This window comes from Saccopteryx leptura, chromosome 11, assembly GCF_036850995.1.
Source record: "Saccopteryx leptura isolate mSacLep1 chromosome 11, mSacLep1_pri_phased_curated, whole genome shotgun sequence".
NCBI classification, from domain to species: domain Eukaryota; kingdom Metazoa; phylum Chordata; class Mammalia; order Chiroptera; family Emballonuridae; genus Saccopteryx; species Saccopteryx leptura.
In genome coordinates this window covers 32,518,461-32,540,949 of record NC_089513.1, presented here as the reverse complement: position 1 = coordinate 32,540,949, position 22,489 = coordinate 32,518,461, and the positions used below count along the sequence as shown (strand labels likewise).

At 45.1% G+C, this 22,489-nt stretch overlaps 1 protein-coding gene across 3 annotated transcripts; it reads right to left on the bottom strand.

Moving 5' to 3' along the window:
- Positions 1 to 1,270: 1,270 nt before the first annotated feature.
- INO80C (INO80 complex subunit C) lies at positions 1,271 to 20,066 on the bottom strand. 3 transcript variants are annotated; one of them, XM_066352907.1, is made up of 5 exons: positions 19,839 to 20,066; positions 8,255 to 8,365; positions 7,002 to 7,113; positions 6,021 to 6,088; positions 1,271 to 1,668 (listed from the first exon to the last, which is right to left on the bottom strand). In XM_066352907.1, exons 1-5 carry the CDS (start codon positions 19,992 to 19,994, stop codon positions 1,537 to 1,539), a joined length of 579 nt encoding a protein of 192 aa, XP_066209004.1. In that variant the 5' UTR covers positions 19,995 to 20,066; the 3' UTR covers positions 1,271 to 1,536. The 3 variants fall into 3 exon arrangements, with proteins under 3 accessions (XP_066209004.1, XP_066209007.1, XP_066209006.1); XM_066352910.1 differs by lacking the exon at positions 19,839 to 20,066 and adding an exon at positions 19,577 to 19,706; XM_066352909.1 differs by lacking the exon at positions 8,255 to 8,365.
- Between the last annotated feature and the right edge of the window lie 2,423 nt (positions 20,067 to 22,489).

Here is a 22,489-nt window from a genome sequence, read left to right as displayed (position 1 = left end):
TGTCCAATCAGGGGAGGGCCTTCATGGAAAATAAAGTGCACCTGCCGCAAGTTTCCATTGTATGATAGAAGATGGACGTGAAGCAGGAAAGGCCCTTGGCTCACCGTCTCACCGAGAGGAAACGGGGTTTTCCCAGCCTGACTTTGGGCAGGAAATGCAGGACCCAGAGGAACCCCAGCAGCAGCCTCTGGCCCTTCGGAGAACTTCAGTTTCTGCAATGGGTTTCAGTGGGAGGTCCCGCAGTAGCAACATTAGCATCACTTGCTAGAAACACTACCAATTCCTGGGCCCCACGCCACACCTACTGGGTCAGACTGGGGGTGGGGCCCTCAATCTGTGTTATAACAGGGCCTCAGGTGACGCTGATGTCATTCAGGTGTGAGGACCCTGCACCAGAGGCTCAAACACTTCAGTGCTCATGGTCTTAGTGGAAGGCTCCCTGAGACCCGGTTTTGTGGGGGAAGGGAAGTCCCACAGCCCCCCTCCCTCTCTGCAGATGCTGACTGACAGGCCGTTTCCCTAAGAGGAAAGGAAGCCAGGACCCCAGCAGCGGCCACCTGCCCTGGGGCTGCTCTTGCAGCTGACTCTCCGCTGTTTTTTCTAAGTGTGGAGAGGGTGCAGGAGCACCTTTCTCTCAGAAAGAAACGGAACCTGGGTGCCTAACCCCCCACAGTAGAGGCAGCTCTGGTCATGACACCCGAGGGTCTGGTGCCACTCCCCCCCCCCCCGAGAAATATGGGAGTAGGACTACAAGGCCCAGGGCACAAATCCACTCTGTTCCCCAGCCCACAAGTGCTTCCTTCTCTTTCATGACGGGGAAGCGAACATGGACGCTCTAGAGCAGGTTTCAAAGAGGCTGCCCCCTGGCCCCTGGGCCAGGACAAGAGCCCTTCTCAGAAGGGGAGTCAATGTTCATCCTCATACCTCCAGAAAGGGGTTGCAGTCAGCTCAGACTGCTGCAACGAAATGCCACAGACTGGGTGGCTTCGGTAACAGACACACTCTCGTTTGTGCTGGCTGGGAAGAGGGGCTGGTTTGGAGGCTGAGGCACAGGGCGAGGACCGGCCGGGGCAACAGGGCGAGTTACCCGGCCCCTCTCCTCCAGCCCCGGTTCTGGACAGCCTCCAACCATTCCGGTCAAACAGAAAGACTAATATGTTCTAAAGAAGGAGTCACTGGGATCAGGAATAATCCAGCCCTGTTGTCAGGATTCATTACAGAGTTTTAAAACGTGTTATAAGAAAATTCACAACTTTGAAGCAAAAAAAAATTAAAGCACAATTTCATATTTTCTTGTCAAATGACTCGACTTGAGGCAACAAATGAAATATAATTTAACTCAACAGGAAATATCACACTTGGAGGAAAAACAGAAAAAAAAAACAAAACCCTTAAATTAAAGCCAAACATTCTTTCCAGGCACAGCTCTGACATTTCCAGATTGACAGCAGAATGAGTCTGTTTCCATGAAACAAAACCATGAGCCCAAAGTCTGCCTTTGAAATAGCTTTCCACTTCATCCCCACTCCTCGAGGCTCAGGGAACGATGCTCGTGGCCTTTCTCAGGGCCAGGTAGCCGGTGACGACGTCGGACGGCAGCCTCCGGATGTAGGAGAACTCCTCGATGGAGCTGAACCGCAGCTTGCTCTGCGGGTCCGTGTAGTTGGCCTGCGTGCGAAACGGGCACAGAGAAGGGCAGACAGTGGGTGGTGGTGCTGGTAAATATTTTAAATTCAAGTTTAATTTTATTTTCTTTTTTACTGAAAGTGAAATATATCTTCATCATGTCTTACTCTGCCACCAAGAACACTAAATTGCTCACTTTGGTGAAGACGCATTCATCTTCCCAGACTTGAGAGATACTTCACGGTAAAAATAAGAGGAAACAGAATAACCACATGGGACACTAGGACCCTTCTGGTTGGTGCCTCAAGGGCTACAAGCAGCAAGCCCCAAATTGAATGCATGGTGCTCATCTGCTTTCAAGCTCCCGCCTGCTTCAGACGAATGCTCCAGATCTGTTCCCCAAGGCAGGGAGCAGCACCTCACACTGCCGCCACTGCCCCCCCTACCCCCACCATGCCCAGTGCACGCCCCTCCCGCTTCTCCACCCCCTCCGTACACCTCTTCCATGGCACCCTGAGCTCCACCGCAGGGCTGGACTGGCCTCCCACACCCACTTTTCCACTGGAAGGGACAGCCACCCTGCAACTGCAGCCAGGGTCATCTTTGCAACCTGCAATTCTGGTCATGTCCTTCATGAACCCTCTCAATGGCTCTTCTCTGTTCCCGGGAAAAAGGCCCAAGTCCTCAGCCCCTGCCAGCTCTTCTCGGGAAAAAGGCCCAAGTCCTCAGCCCCTGCCGGCTCTTCTCGGGAAAAAGGCCCAAGTCCTCAGCCCCTGCCGGCTCTTCTCGGGAAAAAGGCCCAAGTCCTCAGCCCCTGCCGGCTCTTCTTCAGCCACATGTTCTCACTCAAGTGTTCCAGCTACTGGGCTCTCCCTACCGACCCTCCCTACTGTCATGTCCCATTGACCTTTTCCTTGGAAGGGGTCCTACCCTGGCCCACTCTGCTAAGTAATCACCCGTTCATCCCATAGCACTCAGCCCCCAAAGTCATATCACCAGGAAGCCTTACTGCTCCCCCCACAGGAGGTCAGGACCCCACCCTCCCACCTCATCACATCTGTCTTCCTGTGGAATGCTTATCACTGAATCTAGGCTCCCAGTACAATGCAGGGCACATAGTAGGCCTTCAGGAAGTGTTTTCACAGCAAGTCATAAATGGATGAATGAACCAAAACATAAATAATTAGGCCCATCACAGGAAAGAGAACTTGTTTCCCACTGACAGAACAAAATTCTCTTTGGGTGTGTTTTTCCCACATGCACAGTGAAGAATCTAATTCACTCACTCTATACCTCAAGGCACATGGCTCCACAGATTTTGAAACAGAAGACATGAGCATGAGTCATTTGGAGCTCCTTTAAAAAAATTATGAGCTGCCCTTAAAGTCTAGACAGATAACATCCAATTACTTAAGTGTGGATTGTTTGCTCCAATGTTAATCATCTCTGCAGAACTGGACCTGGGCGAAGCAATGCTGAGATTCAATCAGGGAGGGAAATGAAGAAGCAACAGGCCGAAGGGAACTGAGTCATAGGTTTCTCATACTCTAAAAAGTCCTCACTTCTGCCACTGGGGATCTCCTTAGGTACTCAATGGCTTCCTGTCAGGAATATGAGATTATTTCTAAGAAACTAAAATTAATTAAAGCTCTATAAGAAATAAAACTTTGATCTGTTGGCTTGCTCTAGATATTGCCTTCCTAAAGGCAATGAAATTAACGTAATATATGACAGTAATATAGAGGACGGTGTGGATAGAAACACAGCAACAAAGCCTTCTGAGGCGCCTGGCCTGCGGCAGTTAGATGCCCTGCAGTTCTGAGCAGGGGCGCAGACATGTGCATCTGGCTTTGATCATCCGGCCTCCATAGATGAACCAGCCTGGTCTGGCTCCGTTCCTGTGGCTGCCTCACTCCTACCACCACACTGTGCTGAGCCAGCCCGCCCGCCCAAGTTCAGACCTCACTGCCAAGAAGGCTGCTGAATAAATAATGAGGAATACACAGATACTGCGGCACCAACAAAGAAGGTCAGCAACGAGAACTTGCACAGATCGGCCTTGACCTAGTATCCTGAAGGGAGAGGAGGATGCCAAGCTACACTGCTCAGATGAACAAGTAAACAGCTGCGTTCCTGCAGTCAGAACCTCCCCGGGATGCCGTCCCCCGACCTGAATGAAACAAAGCCTGCCTTCCCGGAGGGCAGGCAGCTAACAGCTTCCAGGCCTTCCTCCCCGCCGGTGACAAGCAATGTTCACTGCTCCCCCGTGGCTCCCAGGGCCACAGTCCTTTCCATAGCTCTGACACGGGCCAAACACGGATGTGACCCTGCCAGCTTCCCTGCCTTGCCCATGCTCAGGGCTGGGAAACATGGGTCAGTGTAAACATGAACTGGGCTTTATTTTTTCATTATATAACTTTGATTCATATAAGTAACAGATGAACATATTCTATTAAAAAAGAGAGACAGAAAGGAATAAGACTCAAGACCCCTTCTACCACCATTTACCACCCAACGTCCTTTGCTTTCCTGCGAGGAAACCACTGCTGGGTAGGTACCCTTCCAGACCTTGTGTATTATCTATTCTAGAGAGAAAGAAACAGGAAGGGAGAGAGATGAGAAGCATCAACTCGTAGTTGCGGCACCTTAGTTGTTCACTGACTGCTTCTCAAACGTGCCTTGATAGGGGTTGGGTGGGGGGTGGCTCCAGCCAACCCTGCTCAAGCCAGAGACCTTCGGGCTTAAGCCAGTGACCATGGGATCATGGCGATGATCCTGCCCTTAGGCTGGCCACCCTGTACTCAAGCCAGTGGCCTCAGGGATTTTGAACCTGAGTCCTCAGCATCCCAGGTCCACAATCTATCCACAGCGCCACTACCAGTCAGGCTGTGTATATATAGTCTTAGACACACATATAAACACAACAGCGAAATTACCGTATAGTTTTTCATAAGTATATGCTGATTTTTATTTAGTGGTATCATGCTGCTTACACTGTTTTGCACCTTCCAGTAAACAGTATATCTTGGAAGTTAATCCATGTTGTTATATACACATCAAGCTCGCAGAATAGGACAAAAACACCCTCTTCTCCCACCAACTGACCTTTATGTTGTTTCCAATATTTTGCTAATACCTTCTCCGATAAGCATTTCTACATGAAGCTCTTTGTGCACTCTGTTTCTTAGGGAGCTGTCTAGAAGGCAAATGCTGGATCACAGGCTTTTACTTTCTTGCCTCAGTAGGTAGTGCCAAATTATCCTCCAAAGGGTCCAAGTCCCACCTCAAAAGGGTGATGGATGAGGATATCCATTTCTCTATGTTGTGACAATGTATATAAGCACGTGTCTTCATTTCTTCCCTGCCTGGTGAGTCTTTCTCCTAATTATAAGTGAGCTTGAATATCTACTTATTGGTCATGTGTATCATGCAACCAAGCTGTTGGTTTTCACACTGTGTTGCCCAGAAGCACTTTCGGGGTCACTGGGGTGGGCTGTGGGGAGAAGGACAGAAAACCAGATCCACACAGGACCACCGTGGGTATCTGGCCTCCAGGGGATTCTGTAAAAGCTTTCATTTGGAAAAGGGGTTCTGTGCTTTAAAATATGTTTAAAAACTACTACCTTGAAGACATTTTTAAAAAGTTTAAATTTTTTTTAAATGTTTCCTTTATTTATTTATTTATTTATTTACAGAGACAGAGAGAGAGTCAGAGAGAGGGATAGACAGGGACAGACAGACAGGAACAGAGAGAGATGAGAAGCATCAATCATCAGTTTTTCATTGTGACACCTTAGTTGTTCATTGATTGCTTTCTCATATGTGCCTTGACTATGGGCCTTCAGCAGACTGAGTAACCCCTTGCTTGAGCCAGCGACCTTGGGTCCAAGCTGGTGAGCTTTTTGCTCAAACCACGTGAGCCTGGGTTCAAGCTGGTGACCTTGGGGTCTCGAACCTGGGTCCTCGGCATCCCAGTCCGACGCTCTATCCACTGCACCACTGCCTGGTCAGGCAAGTTTAAATATTTTTTAAAGAGTATTAATCTTCTCTAAAATGCACAAGTGTTTTTTTTAAAACTTAAGCCGTAAAAAAAATAATAATTGTTTTTCATGTAATTAACATTATATAGATGAAACATCTTTCATGTAAGAGAGAAGTGAAAACTGGATCTCCTTTCTGGAGCAATTCTCTCTCTAGACTGCCCACATGATCTTTCCGGTCACAGCACTCTAAAATAAATATGTGAACACCAGCACAAACCCATTACCTATTCAAAGTATATGGACTCCAGAGGACCAGAGGTGGTCAATATTCAACACTGTCTGAGTAGACGATACTGTAAAATCTTCCTTTCAATTCTATGTTCTAAGACACAGAGATGTAAATATACTCACAAGAAGACCTGAAACATCAGAATACTTCTTAGCTGGTTTGAAAGATGGAGGAGCATCAATACTGAAGTCTGGGGGAAAAAACAAAGAAAAAGAAGGTAACTAAACTGGCTTTAAAACATTCAGATCCCTTTCCTTTTTATCTAAAACAGTCTGGTACTATTTCTAAAATTTTGACTTTGTGATTAAGTTGCTAGTAGAATTCTCTGTGGATATGATGTAATATGTCACAGAACAAGGGCAGGCTCCGGATCTAGCTTTGCCCTGTCCCTAGAGACCCTCTACTCTAGCAGAATCACTGGACAGTTCATCTGCCTACAAGCCATTTTCACTGTCTCGGGCTACGTGGGCTGATGGTGACGAGATGCCAAACCACCCACGGCTTGGAGCTCAGCATTCGGATACTGGAATGCCCACATCCAGACAAGTGAGTAGCTCCCTTGTCATCCGCCTGAGTCACCCCATGAAAGATGTGCAGTGGTACAGGAGCCGGAGGAAACTTTTACCTGTACTTTCCAATGAAGTTAAACACAACATCTAACAGTGCTCTGCACAGATTTGGAAACACTGTAGCACAAAGCATTTACTCTGAAAAACACCGGCTCAGAGAGTAAAACAGAGCTGGCCTTTAAGCTGGTTGTCAGAAAACCTCCTAAATCTGGGGCAACCTTGTTCCTGGAAACACATTTTAAGTGTAGACTTCTGAATAAGAAGTCTGTCGAAGAGAAACACCAATATTATTATATCAGGACTTATTTCTCCAGGTCGACACTAAAAACCACATATCCACGACAACGCAAACAAACAGATTCAACACAGATTCAGTTATGAGGAAACATACACATAACCTTCCTATTGATTCCTATAAAATTCCTAAGCTAAAAATTGTTCGCTCCATTAATGCAAACACAATAAAGTAGGTCTGCTGTACGAAAGGTCCCAGTCTAAACAGTGTAAACTCATCGAAGGCTCTAAAGAGCTCACAGTTAGGATCGTTCAGTTGCCACGGCAATGCCCTTTCAGAAGCGAGAATTTGTTTCAGGTTCTTCCAGGTCCTATTCTTCTTGCCAGCGATGGCACCACCATGGCCAGAGTGCTTGAATTAGAAGCATGGATGAGAAGAAACAAAAATCAATGAAAAGTACCATTTCAGAATCTGACATTCATGCTTATTCCTAACTGTAATATACCCATTATTCTGTCAGCAATCATTTGTACCCCAGAGCCTTTTATAAAAAAAAGTATTGCACCGTACACTTAAATCTTATAAAAAACAATGTTTTTTAATTGTCAAAATCCATGAGTTAGTTGGTGATGGAGTAGAAATAAAAGATTTTTTTTTTACACGCACACAGAAAAGCACATCCTTTATTGCAGTGGTCCCCAACCCTGGGGCCACGGACCGGTAGCGGTCCGCAGAGAAAGAATAAATAACTTCCATTATTTCAGTTTTATTTATATTTAAGTCTGAACGATGTTTTATTTTTAAAAAATGACCAGATTCCCTCTGTTACATCCGTCTAAGACTCACTCTTGACGCTTGTCCCGGTCACGTGATACATTTATCTGTCCCACCCTAAAGGCCGGTCCGTGAAAATATTTTCTGACATTAAACCGGTCCATGGCCCAAAAAAGGTTGGGGACCACTGCTTTATTGGGTCTAATTTTATATAACTCACACACAAATTTTCCATTACTTTAAAATAATTTTCCTACAAAATTAGATGCAAATTCATGACCACATCTCTAAAGTCCCATCTGAGGGCACATCTCTGCCTTGCAAATTACTGGTGAGCCTGGAAAACCCAAGTATGCTTCCATCATGGCATGGCAAGCCTTCTGGAAATATTTTTTTCTTTTTCTCCTATGAGGATGACAAAACAAAATGGAAAAGAATAGCAAAATCTGTTGCAGGCTCTGGCAATACTGTTTTTAAAACTAATTAATGAAAAATAACCTTATAAATGGTATAATCGGAATCACTGTAATTTATTATCTCCCTCAAGAATGAAAGGAAAAGTAGTCTGTTTCGACCGTATGGTATAATAGCTTAGATTTACTTAAAGAAAAGGCACTTCTTCTCTGACCCTACCCCTCCCACAAAGCCCAGGACAGAGAAGGTGGCAACTAGGACTGACAGAGAAGGGGACGCCAGTGCCACCTGGGCTGCAGGCCCAGCATGATTAGAATTGTATGGCTGTTTGGTTTTTAATTTATCAAACACCTTAGATGCTTACCACAAAGTTGGGATCCTTAAATGGCAAAGGTTTAGAAGTTTTTTCCATAGGTCCTGTGCTAAAATCAGAGGGTACCACTTTATTCTCACTTACGGTTTCCATGCTGATACCCTTAAAACACAATAAGAATAGTAGGAGGTCAGTATCTTTCAGCTGAGTTCCCTAACTCTGCTCTCAACACACAAAAAATGACACCACAGGGTGTGCCCAGAGTCCCAGCAGGTGGCCCGCACCAGAGGAAGACTTGTTAGCCTGGCCACAGCACCTGCTGTGCAAAAGCCACAGGAGAGACAGCCAGGACCCCAGCTTCCATGCTTTCCCGCCCCCCATGTGCCAAGCACAGGGATGGGTGTCCTATCTGAGCTGGCTCATTTAACTCTGACAACCACTACAAGGTAGTGCTATTATCTCCAGTGGACAGAAAAACTGAGGCTATCCATGACACCACACGGTCCTTACTCCTGATTTTGTCAAACTATGTCTTGAAATTTTAAGACAAAAAAGGTCCAGCCCCGTTAAGGGTCTCATCAGCTGGTATGCTTAGGGTGCCCAACAGGACGTGGGCACTCTGAGAGGGAGAGGAGGCTAGGTGTCAGCTGACAAGCAGGCTAATATGCTTTAAATCACAAAACCTTTTAAGCTAAAAATCACAAAGGAAAAACAAGACAAAAAAAATCACTTCTGATTTGTAATGCTATTTCCAGTCTTTCCAGACTGCATTAAACTGGGTTTTTTTGATATAGTTAACATAAGCCGAAATGCACAGATCTTATGTATAGGTTTCATTAGTTTTGCCAAATGTTTACACTTGTGTGACACATGCCCCTACCAAGATAGATAACATTCCATCATCCCAGAAAGTTCCCTCGGCTTCTTCCGAGTCAATACCTTCTACCCTTGGGGGCAACCCCTGTTCTGATTTCTACCACATTCTTTTTACCTGTTCTAGAACTTCATGAGGGAAATCTGACGGCATGTCCTGCTGTGTTTGGCTTCTTTAGCTCAACAGAATGTTTGAGTTTTATCTATACTCTTGCCTGAATCAGTAATTTGTTTCACTGAATCTGTATAATAGTCAGCAGAGTGCTGTTCTCCTGGGTGGATGTACCAGAATTTGTTTATCCATTTTTGTTGAAAAAATCATGTCATTTTGGCCCTGGCCAGGTGGCTCAATGAATAGAGCATCTATCTGGTGTATGTACATCCCAGGTTCAATTCACAGTCAAGGCACACAGGAGATGTGACCATCTGCTTCTTTCCCCTTCCCTCTCTCCCTTCTCTCCCTCTTCTCCTCCTGCAGCCAGTGGCTCGACTGGTTCAAATGTTGGCTCTGGGCGCTGAGAATAGCTCAGTTGGTCCGACTGTTGGCCTCAGACACTGAGGATAGCTCAACTGATTCGAGCATTGGCCTCAGACGGGGGTTGCCAGGTGGATCATGGTCAGGGCGTATGCAGAAGTCTGTCTCACTATCTCCCCTCCTTTCACTTAAAAAAAAAAAGCCAGGTCATTTTCAGACTTCAGCTATTATAAAGAAAGCTGCTGTAACATATCTGTATGAGCCTTTGTGTGGACATGTGTTTTTATTCCTCTTGCGTAAATACCTAGGAGTGAAATGGTTGGGTTACAGGGTAATAGGGAATATAGTCAATAATATTCTAATAACTGTGCATGGTATCAGATGGGTATGAGACTTATCAGAACGATCACTTAGTAAGTTCTGTAATGTCTAATCACTGGGTTGTATACCTGAAAGTAATATGATACTGCATGTCAACTAAAATTGAAAAATAAAACGTTGTATCACACAAACACACAAAAAAAACTGCCAAACTATTTTCCTAAATGGTTGCACTCTTACATTCCAGCAGCAGTATAAGAGAGTTGTGGTTATATAAATACATATCCCACCCCATCACCCCACCACACCTACTTCTCCCCCAGTGGCATCCATGTGGAAGAAGGGGAGTGGGGCGTTAGGGACCACTCTGCTGCGATAGCTCCCTGAGCAGTCCCTTCTCAAACACTTGCCCAACTCCTCTCCACGTCCCTCCACATGGGTCTGAACCCCAGCTAAGGAGTCTGGGGCCTGTGCTCCTTCTCTCTTCATACCTCCTCTTCTGTCTGGACTGCCCTCACCTCATCCTCCCCCATTCAGTCCTTCCTTTTATCCCCTCCAAGGCCCAGTTCCAGTGTCAACTCGCTAAGAACTAAGAGGCCTCCAATTTCTCATCCTTTTCCTACCATCTGTAGCCACCGTGATGCCTCTTTCGCCTGTCCCCTCCTTCCCTCCCTCTCTCCTCTCTCTCGCCACCACTCCTTCCGTTTTTTGCCCAGCTCTGGCCCCTTCCTCAGCTGTGAGCTTCGGAGAAGTGCCTCTGTAGTGGACATCTTGCCCATCCCACTCGCCACAGCACAGTCCATGACACACTTTAAATGCACCTTTGATGTCACTCCCCTACTTACAACTGCTCTGTAGCTCCCACCGCCTTTGGGGTTGGGAACAAATTCTGCCCTCCTCTCCCGTCCTGCTTCTTGCTCCCCTTCCTTCCTGTATATTGTGTCTTCTGGTGCAAAAACCATTGAGTCATTTTCTATACAACACAAATAGTTTCTGATTTTTCCATTTTTATTTATACTTCACCAAAATTCTTTTTATTTTTTTATTTTACTTTGTTGCAGGAAAACGACACCTAAACGGAGGATAACAGATGCCCAGACAACTTAATAGAGGAAGAATTTATTAGTAGGCAGCGGAGCACGTGACGCTCGTAGCACCAAAGCACGAGCTCCCGGAAGTTAGATTTCTTCCACCTTATAGATCTTTTATGGGGCCCATACAAGGGTGCATCTTTCCTTTGTCCAAGGTCCTATGTGCACCTCATGACTCAAAGTGAGGCGGGCAGCAAGGTGGAAGGGACTTCCAGACCCCTGGTCCTAGCTATTTACAGATCCTGTTTTTCTTGTGAGTATTGTAAGAGTCTCCAGGAGATCAATTAGAGATGTGGATAATCTTTAACTGGCTGAGTGAGTCATTCTTGCAGGCTCCTTCTTCTGTATTTTTCTGGTTTCTCCCCTCTCATTTTATTATTTATTTATTTATGTGAGAAAGAGGAAGACAGGAAGGGAGAGAGATGAAAAGCATCACCTCATAGTTGTGGCACTTTAGTTGTTCATTGATTGCTTCTCATATGTGCCTTGACTAGGGGGGCTCCAGCCGAGCCAATGACCCTTTCAAACCAGAGACTATGGGGTCACATCCCATGCTCAAGCTGGCAACCCCGTGCTCAAGCTGGTGAGCCAATGCTCAGGCCAGATGAGCCTGTGTTCAAGCCGATGACCTTGGTGTTTTGAACATGGGTCCTCAGAGTCCCAGGTTGAAGCTTTATCCACTGAGCCACCACCTGGTCAGTCACACCAAAATTCTTTTTTAACCATATATACATATACTTTTTAATTTACTGATTTACCGTATTTTTGCATAGAGGAGACAGAGGAGAGGCGTCGGGGAGAAACAGGAAGCATTATCTTTTGTAGTAGTTGCCTCCTGTATGTGCCTTGACCAGGCAAGCCCAGGGTTTCAAACTGGTGACTTCGGCATTCCAGGCTGACGCTTTATCCATTGCGCCACCACAGGTCAGGCCAAAATTCTTTTCATCAGGATTAGTCCGTGTCAGATTGAACTTTACAACCAAGACTAGATTTAGTGTTTTGTATATAAGTAACTTTTACTACACTTAGGATTGTCCCCTCACCGTCACAGCATTTGTCCCAAGTATATGTGACCTGGGAGACACAGTTTGATGAGGGAGACCCGAGTTTCCCATCACATTTAATCACTAGCCATTCCCCTGTGTAGCCAGTGGTCAATGTGTTGACTATTTCTTAGAGCAATACCTATTATAAATTAGATATATGATTGATAGTTTATATTTATGTCTTAGTCAATGAAAAAACACAGCTTTTGAAACAGGCAGGGAACAAGAGACCAGAAAGAGACAAAGATGAGAGATGAGCAGACAAGAGAAGGGTAGAGTCAGAGTGAGAACGCAGGGATCAAAACATCCTGTGTCGCCTAACCTGTGGTGGCACAGTGGATAAAGCGTCGACCTGGAAATGCTGAGGTCGCCGGTTCGAAACCCTGGGCTTGCCTGGTCAAGGCACATATAGGAGTTGATGCTTCTAGCTCCTCCCCCCCTTCTCTCTCTCTCTCCCTCTCCTCTCTAAAATGAATTTAAAAAAAATAAAAAATAAAAAAAATAAAAATAAAACATCCTGTGTCACTTGGTGGTTCACTCTTCTGTCCCCTGTACCAAACCCATTGCCTGGCACAAAGTAAGTACCAAATCCTCAATGACTGGGTGACTGATTGACCAGAGTTAAGCAACAACGCAGTGCATAACTAAATGCCAGCATCAGTACTGAAGATGTATAGTCTCAGGAATTCACTGTAAGGAACCGTCTCTGGGTGGGCTGCAGTGGCCAAATACAAAGACACACAGGAAGGATAATTCAGAAACAAATGCACTTGGTTACCTACGGGGCACAGGGAACCCCGTAGGAAAGGGCGGGGTGATGGGAGGGGAAGAGAGAGCAGTAAACTTCTCTGAGTAGAGCTTTTTGTAAAATTCTGACCTTTGGAACCATGTTAAAGTTTCACATACTAAGGAAAAAAATTAATAAACCTAACAAGGATGGGGCAACAGATAAAAGAAAATGGAATACAAACAAAACCAAATCAACCTAACTGTATTTGGAATGAGTAACAACCACACTGGAGGGGAGGAAGGGAGAAATAACTTCAGTGGCTTTGAGCACAGTATCCTAACAATATAACCTAAGGTTAAAGACAAAAATAACCAGAAACAATTGATAGGCTTGTTTCTCATAGGGTATACCACTTCATATGAATTCTAAATTCTAAGATGAAGCAAATAAGGAACAAAGGAAGGCCAGAATGAACCTTGCACTACTGCAGGGGTCGGGAACCTTTTTGGCTGAGAGAGCCATGAACGCCATATATTTTAAAATGTAATTTCATGAGAGCCATACAACGACCCGTGTACTTTACGCATTATCCAATAAAAATTTGGTGTTATCCCGGAGGACAGCAGTGATTGGCTCCAGTCACCCGCAACCATGAACATGAGCGGTAGGAAATGAATGAATTGTAATACATAAGAATGTTTTATATTTTTAATGTTATTATTTTTTTATTAAAGATTTGTCAGCGAGCCAGATGCAGCCATCAAGAGCCACATCTGGCTCGCGAGCCATAGGTTCCCAACCTCTGCACTACTGGATTAAAATCAGAGGTTACCAATATTAACTCCTGGTTTTTTACTTAGTTCTCGCCACCGAGAGGGCTGGCGAGTTCTCGCCAGTAGCCACGGCCACCATCACAGCCGCCTGGCTCATGCAGGTTCGCATTTGATTCGGACAGACGGTAATGAAACAATGGAGCCAAGAACTGGTGGGCCATGAGCTTTAATCCTAGCTTGCACCCGGCAGGCAAGAAATACACACAGTGGGAAAACACTTCCCTTTCCATTCAGGGTTCCCAAAGCCACTGACTTATCCGAGTTTCCTAGAATCAAAGGTTTCTACCTCACCAGCCTTATTCACCTCTGTTCCCCATCTCCTTCCCTCTGCACAAACTGGCTTCTCCTTCAGCACTCCACCATCTTGGCTGCTTCTCCTCTCCTCCACGTGGCCTTTCTCTGCTCTCCCCTAGCATGGGCTCCTCTGCCCCATTTTATAGTGTAGAAATCAAAACCTTTAATCCAATATACAAACAAGGAAGTCTCTGACACAGAGTCACTTATCTGAGGGCATAATGGGATTCCTCATGAGAGTGCACCACCCCACATCATGCAACAGTCAAGGGTGTGGGGAAAAGCTTAGTCTTAAAACTAAACCTTAGGCTATAACGACCCTGCCTGCTTACAGCCTGTCCCCCACACCCAATGCTAACTATAAGCGAGCAAACATATATATCATTTACAAACTTATTTGACCAACAGCTGGAAACAATGAACAATGGGCAGACCCTGATTTTTCTGGATTATTTTCCAAGAACTAGCGATCCTTGAAGTAATGGCTGACTCCAGGGCTGGGTCAGGAAAGTACAAGATGAATCTTATAGTAAGAAATGGATGAACCAGAAAGTAAGAAAGCTATTGTACCAGTTTGCTAGAGCTGCCATAATAAGATACCACAGACTAAGGTATAAACAACAGAAATTTCTCACAGTTCTGGAGAGTAGAAGCCCAAGATCCAGAAGCCAGCAGGGTTGATTTCTCCTAAGGCCTCTCTCCTTCACTTGTAGATGGCTCTCTTCTCAGTGTCCTCACAAGACTTTTCCACTGTATAAGTGCCTCCCTGGTGTCTCTCCTTCTTCTTATAGGACACTGATCATATTGGATTAGGAACCCACCCTTATGAATTCATTGAGCCTTTATTATCTCCTTAATGGTCCCACCTTTAATATAGTAACATTCGGAGGTGTACTGAGGGTTAGGACTATTGCATATGAATCCTGGGGAGATATAATTCAGTGCCTAACAGCACTCACAAAATGATGGAGGAATATTAAAGGACACAGGAGCGAGAAAGGCTGATGGATGTGGGCTGTACGGAGGCTGGGCCTACAGGGTGGCCTAAATTAAGTGACAGAGCAAAACAACTCTAAGAGCTATAAAGTGAGCATCCTATCAGAACCAAAAATCGTGACAGCTAGGGACAACTCAGGAAAAAGGGCAGATGTAAAGGAGGTTTCCTGGGGCCAGATATACTTTAAGTTTCAACTTTATTGAATTTTTCATAACAAAAATGACTACTTATATAATGTTGTTTCCATCTGGGAGAAAATAAACAGAACTGCTACAGAAGACAAGAGGAAGTATGAAGGGGAAATGAAGAAGGAGGTCCCCAGCCTCCAGTGGGTAATTACAGAACACGCCCAGCTCAGAGCTCCACCACCCTCAGGCAGGGCCTTAGCTTTATCTCCTTCTCCAGAACTGTTGCAAGACTGCATGTTTCCCCCTTCTCCCCAGGTTCCTAGCCATTAAGGTGGAAGGCCCAGCAAAATCCTAGGAAGGAATACAAGGCATTCCTTTTTTTTTTTTTAATTATTTTTATTTTATTCATTTCAGAGAAGAGAGAGAGAGAGAGAGAGAGAAAGAAAGTGGGGAGGAGCAGGAAGCATCAACTCCCATATGTGCCTTGACCAGGCAAGCCCAGGGTTTCAAACTGGCGACCTCAGCATTCCAGGTCAAGGCTTTATCCACTGCACCACCACAGGTCAGGCAATCTTTTGACATAGGTTGTCCCCAGGCCCGGGAGACCCAGAACACCTACAGGCAGAAATGCCTCATTGAGATCCCGGCAAGTAGTGCTGCCCAGAGGGCACTAAGGAAAGGGGATGTCTGCAACTCCACGTGCTTGGAAGGTCTGGAACAGGGGTCCCCAAACTTTTTACACAGGGGGCCAGTTCACTGTCCCTCAGACCATTGGAAGGCCTGACTATAAAAAAAACTATGAACAAATCCCTATGCACACTGCACATATCTTATTTTAAAGTAAAAAAACAAAACGGGAACAAACACAATATTTAAAATAAAGAACAAGTAAATTTAAATTAACAAACTGACCAGTATTTCAATGGGAACTATGGGCCTGCTTTTGGCTAATGAGATGGTCAATGTGCTCTTCTCACTGACCACCAATGAAAGAGGTGCGCCCCTTCTGGAAGTGTGGCTGGGGCCGGATAATGGCCTCGGGGGCCATATGCAGCCTGCGGGCCATAGTTTGGGTACTCCTGGTCTGGAAGCTCTGTCAGGAAAGAGGATGCACCAGCAGACAGGTACCTCTGCTGAAAGGAGGGGAAGGTGGTGAGAAAAGGAAAGCTGGCATCACCAGTACGAGTGGCACGCTTGAGGAGGGTCAAAAAGGGGATGAGGATGATGTGCTCATGCACTGATTTTCAAAACCGGCCCCTCCTGCTCATTTAGCCACTCTCTTCTCGTCCCTCATCAGTGGGCCAGACCCTCCACCAAGGAGTCACGCTGAAGAAGGGACAGATGAACTAAGCTACATCATTCCAGAACTGCATCCTGCCTCTCAAACAGTGAGGGAACTCTTCCCTCTCTGACCAGGCTCCAAAAGAATACCCCACTCTGGCCCAGACCCGGGTTTTCTCCCTCGCTTTCCTCTTAAACTCTGCCCTCCATGTTACTGCGCCCTCAATATTCCCTTCCCCTGGGCTTCAGCCATGCGGAGACTCCTGTTATTAGTGCCGGGATGAGAGAGAGAGACCTCAAAGGGAGGATCAAGTCTGTGAGGCAGGGATGCAATAAAATAAAATTTAATATGATGTACAGTTTCCATTTTACTAAACCACTATAACACTACGAGACTTTACAAGGTGAACTGTCCCGCCCCGAGACATGAACACCCTAAAAAGAGGAGAGAAATAACACCTAGCACTAAAATAGCTAATGTAAGTCCTAGGGACGAGAAACCTGGCCCGCTATCAAAGAAGAGCGCATGCCTGCTTCTGAGACAAGTCAGCGAGGCCTCAGCTATGCCCTACTGTAGAGCCCAAATAAATGGCTTCATCTCTCCAGGATGCACGACTGCGTACCTGACTCAGACGTAAGGATAACTTGAGCAGTCTGTCTGTGGTTACAAAGAACAGGAACAAATGTCCTTTGTCTTATCACTGGAAAAAATCAAACGTCTACTTAAATCTATCTAATAGTATTCTGGATTCAAACAGCTGACCCCAGCCTAAAACTACAGGGTTGGTGTAGGGTTACTTGAAACAGCAAAACTGTGAGGTGCAATCTAAATATTCAAATATCATCAGTTAAATAAGAACATTCAATTCCCTGAGAAGTCTATCAACATAGAGCCAGGTCCATGATATAATGCTAAGTGAAAAGCAGGATATACAATGTTATAGACCAAATACAATGATGTAAAACTATATTTATACATAGAAAACACAAGTTATTATAGTTGCTGGGGAAGAAGATTGGGGGACTTTTTACGTTCACTTTAAAAACAGGGGGAAAAAAGGAACTTCTAAAACTTAACATTATCATGATTTTTCTTAAAAGTTGGGGGTAGAATGATTAATATTTCTTTTTGACGAATAAACCAAATCAGTCCAGCATTCTCTGGCAGCCTCCAGTTACAGAAGAGTCTATCATCATCTGTACCTTGCATTGATTGACCTTCCAAAGCACTGCTGCCTCTCATCTCATTTAGATGTCCTGTTAACTGCTTAACCATCACAAGTAAGTCTATGACCTCAAACTCAATATGTTGGTCAATTAGGTCTCTGCGGATTTTATCAACTGGAGTGCGCATTTGGAAAGTCTAAAATGCCCTATGCTGATCACAGAATTCTCCCCAAAAGTATTTCTGTGCACATGGACTTCATTATGTCAGGGATCTAATGATATCTTCTAAGGCAGGGAGTGACAACAGTGATATCAACAGAGGCAGCAAGAAAAAAGATGGTGGGCTCTGGACAGTAGACTGGGTTCCCACCTTGCCTCTACCACTTGGCAGCTGTGTGACCTTGGGAAAGTTATTTAACCTCTCTATGCTCCAGTCTTTTTATCTGTAGAATAACAATTCACTGGGGGTTCTTCTGAGGATTAAATAAGATAGTATTTATAAAGTACATGAAGCCTGCCTGACCTGTGGTGTCGCAGTGAATAAAGCCTCAACCTAGAACACTGAGGTCACCAGTTCAAAACCCTGGGCTTGCCTAGTCAGAGCACATATGGGAGTTGATGCTCCCTGCTCCTCCCCTCTTCTTTCTCTTTCTCCTCTCTAAAATAAATAAATAAATAAAATCTTTAAAAAAAAAGTGCTTGGAACAGTGCCTGAAACATAATAAATGCCCAATAAATATTAGTTATTATTATCATTATTTCTTTCACATTAGCACAGTGTGCACCATGCACAGTGGAGTATTTTCTCCACTGGGAGAGGACTCCAAGCAAAAGTATATAAAGAAGTCCTGAATATTAATAATTTTTAAAAACCCAATTAGAAAAAAATCACACTTCATAAAAGATACTGGAATGGTCGATAAGCATATGAAAAGGTGACTGATATCATCAGTAATTAGAGAGACATTTAAAGGTGAACAATGCCAAGTGCTGCCAAGGATGCGGAGCACTAGAACTCACATACTTCGCGGGTGAGAACGCACAATAGTGCAACTTCTTTGAGAAATACCATTTAACAATTTCGGAGTTAAATTCCTTATGATCCCACGATTCCATTTCCACCCACGTACCAAAGGGCTATGAAAGCCTGTATCTACACAGACTTGTACAAGAATGTTCAGAGGAGCTTCAAAACGGTATACAACTCAAATTTCCATCAGTTGTGGTATATTTACAACAATGTGCCAGATATACTGACAAAATAACAGAAACGAATGAATGACTCTCAAAAAGTGTTTAAAACCCACACAGTCACAAAAGAATAAGTTCTGTATGATTCCATTTATATTCTGTTCAAAAACGCAAAGTCAATCAATGGTGAGAGATGTCAGAATAGGAAAAGAGTAAAGCCTGGACAGGGTTACCAGAGAATTTTCTAGGGTTCTTAATACTACTCTTTATCATGATCTCAGTGGTGGCCACCATAAAAAAGTCATTGACCTGTACTCTTAGGATTTGTGCATTTTGCTGTATGAAAAAAAAACCTTGATAAAGTGTTTTTAAAAGGAGGAGTACTATTAATTACTAATGGAAGAAACATCTCTAGAACATCGCTCTAGGTGAACACGCCACATCGTGTGCTGGAGAGGTCACAGTCACACACTCCAGGTCTGCTCTCTTATAATAAAATGCAGGAGCTAAGACAAACGCTCATCTAATCAAGCCACCCCTCTGCTGAAAGTTCTCTGTTGACATTTTGGAGTCTAGATTGCCCAGATCTAGTGCAGTCCGTACCAGGCATGGTGCTCAGGGCTTTCCGACCATGATCTCACTGAATCCTTTTAACAGCCCCATTCTGTAACCCCACACTCTGGGACGGGGAAACTTAGGATCAAGAAAGCTCTTTTCTGAAATGCAGGAAACCACCTATTTCGATTCATCTTGCTATTCCTCCACGTAGGGCTTTGGGCGCTCTGCACCTGACATACACTCGGTAAATTCTGTCGAATGGACGAAGGGGAGACTTCATAATGTCTGCTTGACTGAAACTCAACAGAAAAAGTGCTGAGCCTCGCTCTGAACGACACCTAGAAGGGAGGAGACGGACCCACCACTAAGTCAGTAATAAGCTCCCCACCTGTTCTCAAGGGCAATGCAACGCGGGTGACTCTTTACCCAACTCCCACATGTCCAAAAAGGTAGAAACTGTTGCAAATGCACCACGGCCTAAACCATCACCTAACTGACGCCACAAAGAGCGGCGCTGCGCTCTGATTCGCTCTGCCCTGCAAAAGCGCCTTCACTCCGCCCGCACGGCCGCGCGCATGCGCTGTCGCCGCGTTACGCTCGTCCAACGCGCACGCGTAGACTAGTTGTAGACTAGTTGACCTACAGCGTACCTGTGCAAAGCTAGAGGCGGATACTTTTTTCTTCTTACTGGCGCCATATCCCCCGGTGCTGCTGCCGTTGTGGGAAGGACTGGCTGGCCTCTTCTTGCTGTTCCGGGCTATCCCCGGAATGGCAGTAGCGGCCACAATTGGGATTTGGGCCGCCATGGCTACCCTGGGTCTCCTTTCGCCCCCCTCCCCACTGCTTTCTCTGTAAAGGCCCTGGGACTTCCGGCTCGTCGTTACTTCCGTCTTAATGCTTGAAAACCCGGCCTGGACTCTCAGAGCACTGGCCGACTTCTCTCGGCCGAATCTAAAAGGCGGAGCTCGGTGCAGTCAATTCCGACAGAGAGGGAAGGTGTCTGCGGGGTGGCGTCCAGCTACTCTGGCACTAACAATCGGGGCACGTGCTTTGCAAATCCCTAGCGATCGAGGAATAGAAAGTCTTGCCATCTTTTTTCTTTCTTTGTTTTTTAGAGAACTGGGTTTTTAAAAATAACTCTATTGTTTTTGGTCACGTAAAGTCATAAGATGGATCACTTTTGACCTCTGTAATAAGAATAAAAGTAGGGTCATGTTGGGTGGATTAGACAGCTGCTTGCTTTCCCCTTGGTCACTGCCTTCTCTCAGGGAAGATGTTTATGTCAGCAGAGCCCAACTTGACTTGAAGGATAGAGTGATTCTTAACCTTTTAGGGGTCACAGACCTCTGAGCACGTAAGCTAGGCTATATATACTCCCTCTCTCACCCTCACCAAATGCATACAGGTATAGAAAAAATATTACAGTCTACAGCCAAATTACCTTGAATGCACCAGATCTCCTGATCTTGGAAGCTAAGCAGGGCGGGACCTGGTTAGAACTTGGATGGGAGGCAAAATATTACATATAATATCGGGGAGTTCACAGATCTGCTAAAACGTATTTATGAACTTCCGTGGAACACGTACCCCCACCCCTCACCCCTTGTTATTTGCCACACACTATACTTCTTCAAAGCCTTTATGACTTAAACTACGTGGTTTATAATTGGTTGGTTAATGTCTTTAGGCTTGTGCTAGCATGTAAACCCCATGAGGGCAAGGCCAGTTATATTTTGTTCATTTAACTTTCCCAGGTCACAGCATCTTGCAAGTCATTGGTATATTATAAATATTTCTAATGAAATAATAAATGAACGAACCTCCTGCAGGAATTAATTGAAGCTACTGTGTCCTACCAATACAGGAAAATGTCATATATGAATCTGGATATCTGAAAGAAATAGGCTGCAGAATGACTTATTAGAGATGAGAGAGAGAGGGAATAGTTAGGGAAACTAGCAGTAACACTAGTGACATCTTTTCTTCTTTATAGAAAGGGATAACCTGTCAATGATAAAGTGCTTGCTCCCATGCCCAGTCTCCACCCCTATCCTCACCTAAATCTAGGCTTCCTTATTCCTTATCTCAATGGCTGCACCAACCAGCCAGTCACCTAACCCAAAATCTAGGTGTTGACTCTCGCTTCCTGGGCCCACCCTCTGTTCTCCCATTCCAGTCAGCCACCTCTCAGCTCACTCTTCTCCTTCACCGCTCCTGCCCTGGTGAGTCCATCTCCTCTCACCTGGATCCCTGCTACATACAGTCTTCTGGTGAAAATTTTGGACCTCCATCTTTACCTGATCCTCTCTGACCCCAGCCCAGGCTATTCTTCACACTGCCAAAACGGGCTCTCTGAATCACGAGTCTAATCATACCACTTATAAACTTCAGGGCCCCTTTACCTTAACATATAAGGTCCTTAATAACTGAGCTCTGCCCTCTTCTCTTGCTTTATTCATTACACTTAATTTCCTCTGCTCCAGCCAGGGACTATTTCCAAGAGTATACATTGTTTTCTTAACTCATCATACTTTTCTTTCCATTGTTTCCTTTCCTGGGATTATTTAGCTCCTTTGCCTCAGTTTAGATGCTGCTTCCAATGAAAGGCTTTCTGCCATCTGATGTACCCTCCTTTCCCTCCTTCTTTCCCTCCCTCCTTCTTCCTCTCCTTCTTCCCCATTCCCACCCTATCATGCCTCTGAGGTCACTGAGTATACAGGGCACTCTGCTGGGGACCTTCCTGTACTCCCTTAGTAAATGTTTATTGAGTCCAAACACCAGTTCCCTACTTTTAAAGAATCAAACACCATCTGGCTTCCCATTACTAAATTCAGGCCTGACCCTGTCTGATCCCTCTTTGAAATCCTTCCCTTGGGATCCGGAACACCAGAACCTTATCTTTTCCTTTTTCCTAACCATTTGTCCTCTCTGTGACAGTCTTCTTCTACCAAATGGTTTTTAATTCTACTACAGGTTTTTTAAAATATAGGTTATGTAGTCACATTCCCCTAGCAGATACACATCTTAATGTTTCCCAGGTAACGATCAGCCAGGTTTGGATCCAGGCTCATCCGGCTCAGTCCTTATGCACTGAGAGTTCCTTGGTGCTTGCTCCAAGGTCCTCTGTCCTTTCCAGTCCGTAGTCCTGCCAATCATTTCACCCACTCCGGGGCTTCAGGTATCATCTAAATGCAGACCACTTTCAGATTGCTTCTCTTATCTGGGTGTTTCTCCAAAGATACATACCCAGATGTAAAATTCCCCCACCCAAATATAGGCTCAGGTGTTTATAGGTATTTCG

Bases quoted from the DNA above. Each gene is read 5' to 3' on its own strand.
- INO80C (XM_066352907.1), bottom strand. From the start codon at position 19,994: ATGGCGGCCCAAATCCCAATTGTGGCCGCTACTGCCATTCCGGGGATA. The intron at 7,114-8,254 runs GTAAGCATCTAA...TTCTAATTCAAG, and splicing joins TTAAGGATCCCAACTTTGTG to CACTCTGGCCATGGTGGTGC. The intron at 6,089-7,001 runs GTGAGCTCTTTA...TTTTTCCCCCAG, and splicing joins GCAACTGAACGATCCTAACT to ACTTCAGTATTGATGCTCCT.